Consider the following 16,214-nt stretch of genomic DNA (forward strand, 5'->3'; position numbering starts at 1 on the left):
GTGTCAGCTACTTGGAGCAAGGGCACAGAGCACTGGTTTTACAGAGAGGGTGGTAGAGGACTTGGCTTGGAACACTTAGATGAGGACTCAACTCTACAGCTGTGGACAATGTGGAGTCTTGTTTGGGGCCTGGTGAGAGAGAGGGAGACCCAGTCCCAGGACGAGAGCGTGTTCCTTGTGTGCTATTAAGGCAAATTGTGAGTGGTACAGAGAGCTGTATCTGAAAATACTGCGTGTATCTATTTTTGTTCCAAGTAAATGTCCCTCATTATTATTAGTGGTGAGGACTGAGGCTTCTTGATTACTAGCCCAGAGGAGGGATGTCACAGTCACTCTCAAGTATTTTCCCATAAGCAGAATGCTAAAACAAATAATATTCATATTTCTTTCTTACAATGTACATATTTTCTGGACATGGGTATTTTTCTGGACACTCCTAAAACATACAGATTATTTTGAGCATTCTTGTCTTTACTTTTGTAAACCCTAGAGAAAATGTATTTTCTAGCACATATTCAGTGGAATTGAATAAAAGCAAGATGAGGTTGCCCAACTTATAGGTACTGCATGAAACATCACTTAGAACTATATGATTATTATTATGGTCTCTATTTTGATTTCTCCATGTCTGTCCCTTTCATATTCATTAGTTTTACAATACATCATCACTTTATTTCACATTTTTGTATTATTTGACTCACATTGTATTTAGGTTCATAGGTTACTATTAGGTTAACTGCCCTTGAGAGCCATTTTAAGCCTAGTCACATTTATTGTTTGTTGCATGGAATCATTTATCCTAGTTAGTGTTTAAATTAATTTTACCCCTTGCTGTACTATATTTATATTACCTCTAGTGATAATAACCAGGCCTGTGCCATAGATATTTTGCAATGTACCAATCATGGGTTAAAACATTTAGGAGCTACCTCTGTCCATTTTAGTAGGAGAGGAGCCCTGGGATACATTTTCTATTTCCCATACATAGATCCAAGTTGTGCTTGGATTTGGACAGTGATGAACTTTGTTTTTTATGAATCAGGAGTCTGTTCCAGAGCAATATCACTGCAAAATATACCTGTCCCTCCAAACTGTTTTCTTGATGTTGCAGAAAAAGGTTTAGATACCTAGAACAAGTATTTCCAATTCCTTCTGACTTGCTAATGTGTAATTGGTCTATCAGTACTGGGTCAGAGGATGCATTCTATGCCAGACATAGGTCACTTCTTAGCAGTCTGTAAGAGACTGAGAAAAATGAAAAGGCTTTGAGGTGACCCATGTAGTGAAAATTGTTTAAACCTGGTATACTTTTTGTAACGTAACTCTGAGGACATTCCAACCTTTGCATGTATCTGAACAGATACATCCCATAGAGGGTGCTATACTCAATGTTTGGCCTTATGAATGTCGTGTAAAGGGGGGACAATGACTTCCATAGACCTAGAAGCAATCCCTTTGTTAATGAGCTGCACCGTATAGAAAGATTTCTTCACCACAATGTACACTTTTGATCAAAAGCTACTGTAGGCAATTGTCCACATACATTCCCAAATCCAAAACATCTGGGTCAGCTCTTAGGGGAGAATTATCATTGTGGTAGTTTCCCTGAGTAAATGACTTCCCAAAGAGTACGATAATGTATTATTTGGATTTAGCTTTAAACTCTGATTCTGGCTCCAGTTATTTGTTTCGGACAAACTTTCCTGCAAGATGGCTAAGTATTTTGAAGATTTGATAACTGTACTTTAGTAATGGCTTTCACTTCTGAGAATTAGATGCCAAGCAGGAGAGGTCCCAGCACTGAACCCTGGGGGACTCCACTAGTGACTGGTCTTTTTGTGGTGGTATCTTTCTTAGTTTTGATCTTTTGAATTCTGTCCCTGAGCTGGTATGTAGAGGTTTATTACTAGTTTATTACACTTTTCTAATATGCCAGAGTGGGAGATAGTGTCAAAAGCCTTAGACAGGTTGAGATAGGTGGATTTCTACCATCCATCCATTTATTGCTTTGGTGAGTTTTTCAAAATAGTCCACCAGGTTGAGTAAGCATGACCTGCTGTTGTCAAATCCAAAACTGACATGGGTCCATTGTTTGGAGGTTCCCTTTGCCCTTATTGATTAATTCCATGATATTTTCCATGGCTTTGCATATGAGGCTGGTCAGACTTATATGCCTCTAGCTGCCTGGATCCACTGAAGGTCCTGCCTTATGCAGGGGAATAACCATTGTTCTTCTCAATTCACTTAGTACAAAACCCATATGGAGGCTAAGGCTGAACAGTGTTGTTAGGTGTGTGGCTAATCATTGCTTCATGCTGTTCAGTATGCATCATGGGATATTGTCAAGATCTATCAATGCAGTACTTTTTGCTTTTTATAGTGCATTTAGGACTCAGGTTTATGTGATAGCTGGAAGGGGGGATTGGTTTCATGTATTTGTGTTGGATAGATGGGGAGGCAGGGATAAAGTTTAAGCTAAATTTGTCATCCAGTAGGTTAGCTATATCTTCAACATTCATGAAGATATTCATAACTTGTTGATATTATAGTTCTACCAGGGAGGGCCAGTGATTCTTCTGCAGTTTGCCTTGCACTTGTTTCTGCAGGGAACAGCTGCATCAATGCAGTTAATACTATTGCAGTTTTATTTGCATTAGTTTTCTCAGTTAATAATTTTAACTATACACTAGTAATTTTACTTGCTCTGCCCACATTCACAGTTTTAGATAGGGTCAGGTCTCTTTCTCTAGAAAAAAACTCTTTCTTTTCCTCGTTTCTTCTATAGGCTGTTCTGTTTATTATTACTTAATCATGCAACTCACCATATTTATAGTTTTAGCTTTATCTCTGTCCATTTTAGGACCTTGTACTATTACAAAGAAAAAAATCTTAAAAGGCAAGTTATTTCTCTGCTCAAGTATAAGTCCTGAAATTCTAAGTGCTGCCATTTTGGAGTTCTCATCTTTAAGAAAAGTATAAGTTAAATACCTTTAATGCTTCTTTTCCCTGATAACATGCAGGAATACAGCAGCACAATATGCCACTTCATGTTTCTTAGCAAATCCATTCATAACGGGAAATAAATTAATTTTATTTCTGCCCAAAGTATACAGTGTTCCAAGTTTCTTGCCACTGAGGAATTTGTAAGGTGTTGCAATGGGAACATTTTTGCTGCGGGTTATAATTGTTTACTACACTTTAGTCTCAGGCATTTAGCTGTTCATTAGCAACAAAGCAAATTAGAACTGTATGAAGTGAAAAATTAAGGCTGTACCACTAAATCCAGCCCTTGGTCTGAACCTAGAGAGACTCAGTGGTGAGTGATTGTTACTCACCCAGAAAGGTAAAGTATCAGTTATTCATACTAAAACTTCAAATGTATGGCATGCTTTGTCACTAAGAAAGTGACTTTTCATAGAAACATCATAAAGAACGACTTTCATGTCTTGAGAGTAGAAATATTAATTCTATGACATGTGTATCATTAAACTGACTAGGTTTATGTTATCTACAGGTTTCTTAACAAAAAGAACTGTAACATTTTGCCTTCATTGAAAGTCATGTAATTACAAGTGCACAATCAATTCAATTATTTTAGGTAACCCAACTAGACTGTATATATATTTTTTATACATTTGTTAACTGGCTAAGCCCATTGCATACAAGTGCACCTTTTCAGGGGTGACAGAGGAGCATTGTCTGGTTAACATGCATGCACAGAGCCCCACAGGAGCCAAATGAAGGTTGAAGGAATCAAACCTTGTACCCTTAGGTACAGGAAGCAGCTAATTAACAGTTTAGACCCTTAATTCTCTACACTAACTGTCAGACTCATGGCACAAGTGTTATTAATTGTTAACACATTTCTTTACAATGCAGTTTATGAAATCATTGCAGAGTTTATTTTTATTTTTTTGGTGATATTAAGTGATGTAACTGTATTTCATTGACAATACCCTTCTTCATAGCCTTTCAACAACACACCTATATAAAGACTTATGTAATAGCTGCAGGAAAATCTGGAACAGACCTTTTGGTAGAACATCAGTTGGTATTTATTTCCACATTTTCAGGAATCAAAGAATCAGGCCAGAGCTCATAAGCAGCATACCTTTTGCAAGGGGAATTAGAGGTATGTGATGTGATGTTGCATTTAGTATTTAACATGGCTGACTACACAACAGATTTTTTAACCTTGAAGAAGCTCGGTAATAACCGAGTGAAAGCGCTTGGTTTATTGTTTGCTGCTGTTTGGTGTGATTCAGATTACGTACCAATAAATGTGCTGTTCTTAACTTACTGCTTCTAACCACATTTTTTGGAGATTTGGGTACTGTGGCCGTGGATTTTGGTGATTCTTGGTTTTGTGTTCCCATTTTTTGACATTCGGAATTAGAGGTATCCAGTTTTCATCTGGCAGAATCTATGGTTCATAGCATGTAGTATGAAACTACTGGCACTGACCGAGGGTGGAGTTATGCAAATGAATCGACACAATGCCCATTTTGACTCTTTCAAATTCTTTTTCAAAATTTTTAATTTATGATCTATAAGTTGATTTTAAGAGATCAGTTACTGAAAACTGACTGAGCTTGTTCAACGAAGGGCAGCAACCATTGTTGACACTATTTTGGTCTAAAACTGCATGCCTATCCCTGAATATGACTTTGTTATTAACTGAAGGTGAATTTTCTGTTTCTTATGTCCTTTAAGAGGCCCAGCTGTTTTAATTCACCATTGACTCATGAAGTTACAATATTTGAAACTGCCAGAGCTGCAGACATTAGAAAAGCATTATCACTTCCATACAACATAAGAGATTTTATAATCTTACTACTGCAGAAAAAGAAACTTTATTAAAATGAAAGGAGAATATCACATCAAAAATAATTATGATACAAGGGAAGTGGTTTGGTTTTGATATATTGCTATGTTTATGAAACTATGTATAATCCACAACACAAAAACACCAGCAACTGAGATGAATGGGCTGTACGCTAATACAAAATAAATGCAGTATATATTTCCAAAGAAGCGTATAGTCCAAAACACGGCCAGGTTAAAAAACAACAAATTTGTTAAATAAAATCTTTGAAATACAGTAAGCATTTTCACAAGTACTCAGCTTGTTTCGTCAGACCATTATTTCATTCAAAAAACCTGCAATACTTTTAAAAATGTATAACCTAATCAAAAGTGGGACCTAAAAACCCATGATCTAAGCCACAGTTACAATGTAAGATCTGTCTTGTGGGCTATTGAATGCACAGGGACGTTACAGCCTTAAGGAATGTATGTTTACATGGTTGCTTAGTAACCATCATTGTAAGATCTTACCTTGTAACTGTGGCCTAGATCATGTGTTTTTAGGGCTAAAGCAAAGACTATAAATATGGTGAGTTGCATGATTAAGTCATAATAAACAAAACAGCCTAGAGAAGAAATGAGGAAAACAGAGTTTTTATAGAGAAAGAGACTTGACATTATCTAAAACTGTGAATGTGGGCAGAACAAGTACAATTACTAGTGTATAGTTAAAATTATTAATTGAGAAAACTAATGTAAATAAAACTGCAATAGTATTAACTGAACTGATGCAGCTGTTCCCTGCAGAAACAAGTGCAAGGCAAACTACAGAAGAATCACTGGCCCTCCCTGGTAGAACTATAATATCAACAAGTTATATAATAAAAGGAAGAGGATTTTGGCCAAAAGTGGTACCCTTAATGATAGAGCTCTTGTCATTAAATTAAACAAACAAATCAGGTGCTTAATCTTTGGAATTATGTTTATGAAACTAAATTGATTTCAGTATTATCAGGTAGGGTATCTTAAAGATGGATATGCTTGAAGCCTACAAAGCCATTGATATTACATTAAACATGTGGGTTAAGGAAGGTTTTATTATTAAGGACTTGGCCATTTATTTTTGCAGTTTCAAGTCCATGTACAACCATTTTTTTGGCATTCCAAAAATGTATAAGGACTTTGACAATCTGTCTTTTTCCCTCAATCGTGACTCTAATACTGAATCATTAACTATCTTTATCGAGCATAAGTTAAAATCAGTTGGGAGAAACATTATCTCCAGAACACAAAGAAATTCTGTCACACTAATTGCTCAGCACAAGAAAGGTGATTCAGAGACAGGAATGGCCATAATGAGGCAAACCTCATTATCAGCTCATTAACATGTATCTGAATTGAACACTAGCACTGTCACCTGACTGCACTAGTGTTCTGTCTAGTGCTAACGCATAACCTACCTAACCCCCATAACAACACAGTAGAACACACATACACAGACAGAAACACAAACCTCATTTATGGTCCTAGAGACACATACTAACATGTCAACACACATATGCACAGTAACACATGTTCTACCCCCATGTCTAATTTCCAGTACCATAAGTAGTCCCATAAACTGAATGGTGAATAGGTGATCAGTCTGCTTTTCTGGCAGTCATGTTTTTCTTTTTAAGTAAAATTTTACTTGGCTGAGGTATTCCCTGGCTTAGTTGGCCAAGAAAATTGAGAAATCCAGACATTTACAGGGGAGAGCACTTGGCTAATTACCAGTAGCATTAGTCACATCCTCAGACTGCTGCATTAGCATACAGTCACCTGTGAGACTGTTGTGTGCATTGAGGCTGTAACAAGGGGTAAATTCAGTAGTAAAGGGGGTCTCTGAATGCTAAAGGCTTAGCAGGATTTAGAAATTTTTAGAGATAAGGTTTTTGCATCATGCTGTATCCTTCTAAATCCCAGGGTGTGTCTTTTACTTTAGATATGACAGATCTTTACTGTCAAAATATTGATATTGAAATACTATAGTTTTTAGTAACTGCAGTTAATAATAATTTGTATGTGGTTATGCCATGGGAGTTAGGTACAGTTTTAGTGAAAATTATTTATTTGATTGGACAGCATTATCCCAAATGGATTGTCAGTCTGTTAAGTGAGTAATTGTAGTCGGTTTTAAACATTGATTATTCATATTCAGTTATACGTTTTTATCAAAAGGAGGGAGTTATGATGGATTCAGCTAAGGCCACTAATTATGCCATTTTGTTCATGGTCCAGTGAAAATCAGCTTACAGTTACAATGTTTTCTAATATTATATGTTAGTTTAATTTCTCTAACAATGCTTTTTTTATTTGAACTGATAGTAAAATGGAGTTGACAAATTGTGCTAAACATCTGAATAAGACAAATGATATTTAGTGGAATTTCATCTGGCATGACAATTAAATGTTTTTGGATAGTAGTGAGTATTCTTACTTGAGTGTCAATAGCATGCACCCCCTCCACATCAGAAAAATGTGGAGAAGGGGCAATATGTCAGGTGACAGATGCCAGTGTACTTTTTATGAAGAAAGTGGTCATTTGGCTAAAAGTTTTCTGCAAGACGGTTTTCTTCTTTCTTACTCAAAAACTTAAGAATAAAATTTGAGAAAGAATATTTTATGTTTGCAAACCAATTTGTATGATAACTTCATATATACACAGAGACAGAGACATTTCAGATCCTAATTTGGATTCCAGGTTTTTATCTTTTCAGTTAGCATATAGTTTAAATGTCATGATATTAAGGACGTTATTAAAAATAATTGAAAATCTTGCAAGTAAATGTGTACATTAATGAAATTGTTTGTAATGCACTATTTTATTGATAAGAAATGTGTTAGTATTAAGGCAATAGAGAAAGATGACACAGTGGTATCAGCAAGGAATAACAGGCCAAGATGCAATTTTGCCTATAACATTTGTAAATATTATAGATATATTGCTAATGTACCATTATTTTATTGTAATAATGCCAACATACAATATTAATCTCCAGGACATTTTAACTATAAGTCAGAAATGTTGTTTAGGCAACTAGCTCTACATCCTAGTTAATATTTTATATAGTGTACTTCCAGGAGGATCAGTACAATGGTATATGACCAAAGATATGCTATTTAGAAAGGGGACAATAAAAATGCTCTTTACAAGCACAGTGAAATGTGTATTCATTTGATTTGATTTATTGCTTATGTATTAGATAAAATCAGTTTGCATGTTTGGGGTGTGGATATTTAGAATGAGTTTGATTTTCTTGAATATGATTGTGAGTTTTCTTTGTCCTGTGTTTTTCCAGGACTAAATGAGTACGGTAACTTCAAAGCAGCTTTTAAAACTGGCCCCAGAGACATTAATATAGAATTGTTCATGTTTTTCTGTGCTTATTCACCTTTTCTGTAGTTTTGTTTGGTTGAATTGTCTGTTTAAATCCCCATATCATTCACAGTTTTGTCTGACGAAGTGTCTTCAGAGGGAGATGAAAGAAGGTACATGGGTTAAAGAATTTCCATGCTGATTTTCAAAGCTGTTGGTTTACTTTGTTTAATATACACAAGTCATTTAAATAACGGAAAACAATTTATTTTATTTATTTATTTATTTTACATTTGTTTACTGGGATAGTCCGACTGGACACAGGTCCATTTACAGCGCAGGCCCTGGGAGAAAAGCTCCACAATTATATTAACATCAACATGGCAATACAAACAATCATATAACAGTGATAACTGAGGTAAGTACACACATAAAAAGTCTCATACAATCCAGTCTAAAGAATAAACAATACATCAGCAGTAAGTGAGTAAATTTACAAAGACAGAGAGTCTCATACATCAAAGCTTTAACACTGATTTGTGAGATAGGATAAAAGAATAAAAAGATCATATGATTAGACATGACATATTATGCAATTTCAAGTTGACAGTAAGAAACCTAACTGTACATACAGTAGAGATAGCAGGAAAGAAGGTGTAAAGTGTGCTGAGATTGTGAGATTCAAGTGATGCATGGACATAGCCATGTATTCAGAAGATGTGATTTGAGACCATTTTTGAAATGTGCGTTAGTGGGGACAGAGGTCAGAGAAAGGGGGAGGTTATTCCAAGATCTAGCTATGGCATGAGAAAAAAGAGCTTTCCCTGAGTTATTGTTAGCTTTAGAGATGCAGGGGAGGGCTTTGTCAGAAAATCAACTAAGAAAATGGTAATGGCACTGAAATGTAACAGTGTATCTACTTATGCACTGAAATGTAACAGTGTATCTACTTATGCACTGAAATGTAACAGTGTATCTACTTATGCACTGAAATGTAACAGTGTATCTACTTATGCACTGAAATGTAACAGTGTATCTACTTATGCACTGAAATGTAACAGTGTATCTACTTATGTTTCCAAGGTTACTGTCTGTAATGTGGTTTCAAATCATATCCTTCTTACATCACAAGTCATTTATGCAACTGTTTTACAACATTACTAATATAATGTTTGAACCCCTAACATTCATAAAGTGAGAACTCTTGTACTTTGCACAATTGTCTGTTCTGCTAGTATCAAACCTGTGTGAACAACTCTTTGAGCCATTGACATATTGATGTCCCTGTTTCTGGTAATGAAACAACTATTCCTTGATTGCATAAGGATTCTTTGCAACCAGGTGAGGAGAGTACAGGGCATGTTCCCTGTGAGCAGACTAAGCATTGAATGGATTAAATTGGTATAATTGTGTGGATATCTAATAAGATGCTTCTCAAAGAAACACATTGCATCACTTAGATTATTTCAGCACATGGATCTTTCAAAGCTTAGATTTAGTTGCTATTTTTCATTTTCGTTATGTCTAGCGTATTATCCCATGTGCATGTATGCCTAATATTTTGTTGATGATGAAAGTTTTAGAAAGGCAGTCAATGACATTGTGCCACAAAATGACTTGACTCTAGCTGTGCAAGGCAGACAATACTTTCTGCCAATTTCAGGGTGTTTTGCATTATATAGGCCTAGGAATAAATGCAATATAAAGGATATTAGGAGGGGGAGGCCTATTTCTACACACCCTCCTTTACTGTATAATTCCCAAAAATAAGATGAGGTCCTTGATTTGTACAGTTGGAGATGCAGTGTCTATAGAAGCAATGTCAGTGACTCACCACTTCCTGAGCAGTGTTCTATAATTCATATCATTCAGATACCTTGCTACGGTATATAGCCACGGTGGTGCAGCGGTAGCATTGTCGCCTCACAGCAAGAGGTTCTCCCATACGATTCTCAGCTACAGCGCCTTCTATGTGGAGTCTGCATGTCCTCCCCATGGTTGAGTGGTGTTCAAAAGACATGCGTGAATGGGTGTGCCTTCGTTGAAGGTTGGGCGTCGGGCTGGCACCTCGGCACCATAAAAATCGACTGCCAATCATTAGCGGACAAGAGTTCCGCTGTGGCGACCCCTAACCAGGAAAAGCCGAAAGAAAAACAACAAACAGGTACCTTACTATGGCATTGGATGTAACTTTTTGGACAGAGACTTCTAATTCAGTTAAGTTTATGTGCCTGTTCTTCACTTCACAAAAGATCTTTCATGAGGTGCTGCTCTGTCCAAAGCTTCTCAGCAGTAAAACATGGAGTCTGATCACAACTTTGTCCAGCTTATTTTTTACCTGATAATTGATCTCAACAACTCTGCCATTCTACTGTGTCCTGTAAATACTTCATATCAGGAATTACTTATTAAGTATTATCTTACAACAGAAGCATTTTCAAAGGACTGATACATTCATCTTATTTTGTCTTATGAGGGTAGCAAATTGCTTTGATATAAACAAGACTTGGATGAAATTATTAAAATAATTTTATTTGTATTTTAAAACTTCTGGTATATTTTTAGACCAACTAAATCTGCCCCTTCAGTTTGTCAGAAGTATTTGTGTCCTTTTTAAGTATGTTTACCAATGACAATTGTGGGTGCCAAATTCTTCACTGCCAAATTTGTGACATGGATACTAGTAAGTGTCTAGCCTGTCCTTATCCTGTAACTGAAAGAAATGTTTCCTGCTTTGTCATTTTATTTTCTAAGAAACGACCTTTAATGTCTCATTCTTAACTGACCCTTCTGCTCTGAGCTGTAACCTCATCCTTTTGTCTTTATAGCAGATATGCCTTTAGTCCACCAAATAAAGGCAAAAAGAGATATAGGTGCGATAACATTTATTCTGGGATTTTCACTTTAGCTATTTGTCTGTTAGTTCATCAGGAATGTACAGCTTAAACTTGAGTGCTCCATAACAAATACTATGCCAGTGTGGTAGTGAATTTATGTGCCAAAAGGCTGTTTTACAGTCAGTATATGTGAATTCACTTTCCAAGTCAAATTTGAAAACCGAAGCCATAAAGAAGTTGTGTCCAAAGCTTTATTACTCCTGATCATGAGACATTTCACTGTTTAGAACATGGAAACTGATCTTCATAAATACTATATAATCAAAAACCAAGTAACATAATTTATACTTTTAATCTGTTTCTTTCTTTTGTTTTATCTAAACATTTGTAAAATATGTCATAGGGCTTGTCCAAATATAATTTTCATCCATGATCAAACCAGAAGAAACAGTCAGCTTTATAACAATTGCAAAATGAATAATTGAAAGAAAAGTCTAGAACTACATTAAAAGTAGTGGAAAATTATGTATGGAAATTACTAGTTGCAAATGGAATTAGTATGGACAGCTGGAATATATCAGTAGTTACTAAGTAATCTACACAACCGGAATATGATAGCAGTTATGATATATTTAATTACTGTTAAAATTTTCAAACTGTCAAAAGTAATTTATTAACATTCAGATTAAATATGATGTGATTATATATTATAATGGCATGGACATGGCATGTAGGGAGTAGACAGAGACAGCATGACTTTACAATAGTATTGAAGCAGTCGCGCTGTGTTAAATTACTGAGGTATGCTAAAAGGACATGTCTGAATAAGGGGAAGACTGATGTGATATCTGATTCTAGGGCTAGGCACTTACACTGAGAGCAGGTCCTTGGAATGTGGCCCTAGGTATGAGGGAGTACAACAAAGTAGGAGCAAGTCTAGAGAGAGGGTCTTTCAGTGGTACAAAGAATAAACAGAATTCTTTTCAGTGTCATTGAACTTAATGTCTGTGGTCAGAGTGGCCGGTAACGTGGGATCAAAAAACACTTATTAGGAAGAAGTTAGCAGAACCTGTTCCGCAAGAACTTATATTCAATTGCAGATGGTTGAGGAGCAGCTTTGTTAGTAATACAAAGAGTGGTTGCTGAGACAGGTTGCAGCGGTGAGAATGCGAATCAGATGCATTAATAAATTGACTGAGTTTGTTTAATGTATGTTATTTTGTGATTTACATACAGTGACAAGAAGAAGAAGAATAGAATATCCCTGTTTAGACAAATGAATGTTACCAATAAACCTGTAAGAATCAGGAGGATGAAGACTGACACGCTTGCTAGTGACAAAAGTTATTTCTGCTAAACTCATAATTAAAAAAAACAGGTTTTAGATATGTAGTATATATAAAAATGTGAAAACTAATTTTAGGGACTATTCCTACTTCTTAAAAATTACTCATCTGAACTTCTTCACAACATATCATGAGTCATGAATGCAATGCCAAAACTCACTTTGAAATTCATGGCTATCTATGACAGAAATGGACTGTAAAAGGGTTAGCTTCTTACAGACATATTGTAGGTTCATACACATTGCCCTGAATATACAGAATGCACGTCAGAATTAGCTAGATGTATGACTGTCTATGGATAATAACTCTAGGCTGTTTTGTATGCTATTTGGCTTTTGGAAATTTGTTTCACTGATCTGGAATTCAGAAGTTTTACTTTATGACTTTGCTTTCTGCTAGATGTACAGGCTGCTTGGATTCCTGAAAACGTTGAGTGCTGTTCTACTCATAATATAAAGAGTCGTTACATTGCTACTTATTGATAATTACAAGACATGACACTTGTTCAGTGGTCCTGTTTATAATGTTGTCGTCCTTTGACTTGCTTTTTTGCAGGTACTGGATCTGGCTTATTTAAAAAAACTCTGGAGTAACATGACCCATTTATAAATGCATCAGGCCTTGGTCTGGGCATTTGGGACTTTGGAACCTGGAAATATATTTCCATTTTATGGCAGGTTGCTAGACCTTGTACTTAGCTGACCAAAACAACCTGTCATCACAATGTGTGGATCCTGTTTCCAACCTGTTAGAGAATAGCTGTTCTGGACTTTATGTATTAGATAAGACTTAACAGAAATATAACATAAAAAAACAATAAAATAGAAGGCAATGAAGCAACCACGATGTAGAAGGACCATATACCTTTTTAATAAAACTTGAAACCATTTCAAGTTTTATTAAAAAGTTATATAGTCCTTCTACATCGTGGTTGTATCATTGCCTTCTATTTTATTGTTTTTTGTGACTTTTTACTTAGTGGCAATGGTGCGTTTACCCTTTGGAGTGCTGTTGTGTCTGTAGAAATATAACATAAGTTGTTTTCATGCACATTTACTTTTGTAATTGTTTAAGCTGCATTTTCCCCTCAATCTGCATTTGCATTGAATAATTGCACATTAAATGTATTATTTGTTCTTTATTCACCATTGTATCATTACATTTCACTTTACTACTTTTGAATGCAATGTTTAGATTACAACATGATACTAAGCATTAAACTGAAGTTGTAACTTAAGTAATTATTGTTACAAATCAGCATCTTACTGGGGGTAATTAATTTATAGTGCCAATAAATCTTTTTGAGTCCAGTGGCCTTTAATCTGGACCATTCTTCTTGCTTGATGAATATTATAAAACATGTAATTTTGTGCATGTGAAGAAGTCCGATCCACTGTGGAATAAGTGCAAAACATTAATTAATGCATGCACATTGGAGAACATTTTCCAAAGGTCATATATTGATGTATTGCTCTATTTTCTGAATATGTTAAGCCAGTCTTACCTTCAAAATTACAAATCAGAATACATTTTCTCATTACTCATTCAGATTTTAAAATTCCATGTATTTTGTTTTCTAGATAGATGCACTGTCAGAAATTGTGGATACTGTTCAAGGAAGGATTGAAGTTTATCTAGATGGTGGAATCCGTACAGGATGTGATGTATTAAAGGCACTTGCACTTGGAGCAAAGTGTGTGTTCATCGGGAGGCCAGTTGTTTGGGGTCTGTCATACAAGGTAAAGATCTTTTTGTTTTTGTAGTACATTTTAAAAATGCTGCCATTTCTTACTTGTGCAACATTTATTAGATTAAATGTTAAAAAGATAAACACAAATGTTATAATGTAAAGTGGTGACTATCAAATTCTCCATCTCAAGAACGTTCGGATATTGTTTCAAGCAAGCAACACCTTCTTCTGAAGTCTGAAAAATATCAATGTCTAAATCACATTTGTTGATACTTCTATAAGCACTCATTAAATTTGTGCATGTGCATTCCTCCCAGGTTGCGTACTGCTACAAAAACAAGGCATCTGACATGTTATCATCTAAAAATAAGTAGATAAGTAAGCAAACAAGCCATAAACAGTGCTATTTTTAGCCACCCCTTTTGCCTCTTCATTTTCTGCTTCAACCATCTTCATATAAGATACTCAACAAATTTCTACAGTACTCAGGGGCAGCTATCCAAGACAACAATGCAAACTCATCACTGATGACTAGGAACCTGGGAACTAGTTACGGAAACCAGAAAAGAACATCAGGTTTTTGAAATCTGACTTATTGATACATGCAGACTATTTCCAGAAAAAAAATACACCAAAAAATATTGTGCTAATGAGAGAGTGCACTGATACATGCCAAGAGATGCAGTCCTGCAGGCAAGTGCTCCTCATGCAGGTATGGAATACAGGGTTCTATATTATGATATTGCATGCCCAGAAGAGCAAATAACACATAATCGACCCCATGTAAGCAAAAGCTTACAATGTTCAAACCTCAGAACAGCGATTTAAATCGCTGTTCCCAAATAAAAAAAAAAAAAAACCTGCAAAACATTACATAACGTGGGGGGATTCGAACCCCGCACCCCCCGATGCCCACACCCCTCCTTACTTAAATATACCAACTCCGAGATCGCACTACAATGCCAAAAATGGAAAAGTAGCGAAAGCGGCCCTTCGTTGAAAAGCTGCTTCATTATTTTGCCTTTTTGCACTTTTCAGTTCAACAAAGACGCATTCGACAACCTGCGTCTGCGACAGCGTAATAGGGAACTGGAATACAGTATTATTGGCTATCCGCATGCACTAAAAAGTACGATTATTATGGATTAAGCATTCCCAAAGTGCCTACATGTCTTGAAAAGCAGCCAGTTTTCTGAGAATGACAAGTACAAAAAGTACACTGTAGTCTTAACCTGTACTGATCTGCTGAGAGTTTGAACTCACAAATCTGACAGTGGGGTAAAATGTCAGTTGACCTGATCAACTGAGGGCTGTCAGAGTGATGACCGAACCATTTTCATTACTGATGAAACCCACAGCGGGGGATATTTTGCAAATTAATGTTATTACAGCCAACCATGACTTTCAGCTAGCTTCCATACAGGCAACACACTAACCCAGCAATGCAGTGATTTGTTGGGACAGAGGTCAATTATGGAAAAATATTCCACCAAGATATAGAACTTACAGTTTCATTCCAGGGAGTTGCACGTGAAGGAGCTTGAAAACTGAGCCCAAAGAAATAATTTTAGAATAATCAGGTTACCTGAAAAGGTGGAAGGTATAGACCTGATGTTTTTTTATTGAAAAAGGATTTTGTATCTTATTAAGGTTAAACTCCCTAACAATAACTGAATGAGCCCATAGAATAACCTGTAATGCACAATCTGGGCTTCCTGGACATTTTATAGTGTAATGCCTCGATTATACAAATAAAGAAAGCATCCTAAAAAGCTGGAAACCTCAGGATCAAGCTATATTATTCCAGACTATATTGTGACATTATACAATAGACATACGATGATAGCTCCATTTCTTAAGAGAAGTAGAAAACTGGAATATCTGGTGTAAATGAAGTTTCCTGCTGTGATTCAACTCACAAAATACAATACCAAAATAACTCTTAACTCTCTGAAGTGGCACAGCAATTTTTAAAGGCAAATATAATTCTGGAAAGAAACACTTTTGCAGAAGTAGTTCATCAGAAATCTCTAGTTTCAGTATACAAAAGAGGGATAGACCAACCTCAATGTCTCCAAATAAATCTACAGCGTTAAAAAAGGAAAGGAAGCTGGACATGAGCTGATACTGGGGAAGAAATGGGCACAAACAGGAATACCAATGCACAGTTACTCTCT

The 16,214-nt window shown here is 35.9% G+C and overlaps 1 protein-coding gene across 2 annotated transcripts in view; it reads left to right on the forward strand.

The window, feature by feature from the left end:
- The window catches only part of LOC122801841 (hydroxyacid oxidase 2-like), a 458,779-nt gene that overhangs the window by 329,190 nt on the left and 113,375 nt on the right, over nucleotides 1-16,214 (forward strand). For both annotated transcript variants that reach the window (XM_044071490.1, XM_044071489.1), the window contains exon 6: nucleotides 13,928-14,086. In XM_044071490.1, the coding sequence (XP_043927425.1) occupies nucleotides 13,928-14,086 (159 nt within the window). The remainder of the gene's footprint in view (nucleotides 1-13,927; nucleotides 14,087-16,214) is intronic.

This window comes from Protopterus annectens, chromosome 5.part0, assembly GCF_019279795.1.
Source record: "Protopterus annectens isolate FY-2018-M chromosome 5.part0, PAN1.0, whole genome shotgun sequence".
Lineage (NCBI taxonomy): Eukaryota > Metazoa > Chordata > Ceratodontiformes > Protopteridae > Protopterus > Protopterus annectens.